The sequence below is a fragment of the Terrapene carolina genome, unplaced genomic scaffold (assembly GCF_002925995.2).
Source record: "Terrapene carolina triunguis isolate 2854851 unplaced genomic scaffold, T_m_triunguis-2.0 Scaffold30720, whole genome shotgun sequence".
NCBI lineage: Eukaryota > Metazoa > Chordata > Testudines > Emydidae > Terrapene > Terrapene triunguis.
The window spans coordinates 1-695 of record NW_020695071.1 but is presented as its reverse complement, the minus strand read 5'-3'; the positions used below and the strand labels follow the sequence as shown (position 1 = coordinate 695).

Genomic DNA, 695 nt, shown 5'->3' with positions numbered 1-695 from the left:
CCCCGCCCGGCCCCCGCTGGAGGGGAAGGGCCCCACGCCCTGCCCCGGCCCCTCACCACGTGTGAGCGGAAGGCAATCTGTCGGTGGAGCGGTCGTCCCGGTGGATCTGGAATTTCTGGATGCCGTTCATGCCCTCCAGGGCGGCGAAGCCCTGCAGGGGGACCTTGGAGGTGCCCGTCACGAACTGCAGGAACTTGGCTCGGTCCGCCTGGTCGAAGGAACGCAGGGCTCGCCAGAACCACTGGATCTGCCGGGGCAGAGGGAGCGGGTCAGCCGCACTTAACGCCACATGGGGCTGGCTTGCCCGGTACGGAGCTGCAGCCAACTCTGGGGCGGGGCAGCTGGGGAACAGCCGCACGTAACAGCGCCTGGCGCAGAACTGCAGCCAGCTCTGGGGCGGCCCCTCACCTGGATGGAGTTGGACTGGTACTTGTGGTACTCAGTGTTGGATTTGAGGTCGTCGATGTCGATGGTGGGCAGCCCCGAGATGAGAAGCTCCAGCTCCTGCTCCGTGAAGATGGAGATGAGGCGCTTGGGGATGATCTCGTAGAAACCCTCCAGGAAGGCAGCTAGCTGCTTACGGATGGCTCCTGGGGGGCGGGGAGCAGAGTCAGTGAGCCCCCCCCTGCTCCAACCCCCAGACCCCCTCCCTTCCTGGAGCTGGGAGAGAACCCAGGAGTCCTGGCTCCCAGCCC

General features: G+C 66.3%; 1 protein-coding gene across 1 annotated transcript in view; it reads right to left on the bottom strand.

The window, feature by feature from the left end:
• LOC113409188 (E3 ubiquitin-protein ligase HUWE1) overlaps positions 1-590 on the bottom strand; it is a gene marked incomplete at its 5' end in the record, with an annotated part of 1,281 nt that extends 691 nt beyond the window's left edge. The window contains 2 exons of the mRNA XM_026662845.2: positions 57-247; positions 409-590. Coding sequence (XP_026518630.1) covers positions 57-247; positions 409-590 — 373 coding nt within the window. The remainder of the gene's footprint in view (positions 1-56; positions 248-408) is intronic.
• Between the last annotated feature and the right edge of the window lie 105 nt (positions 591-695).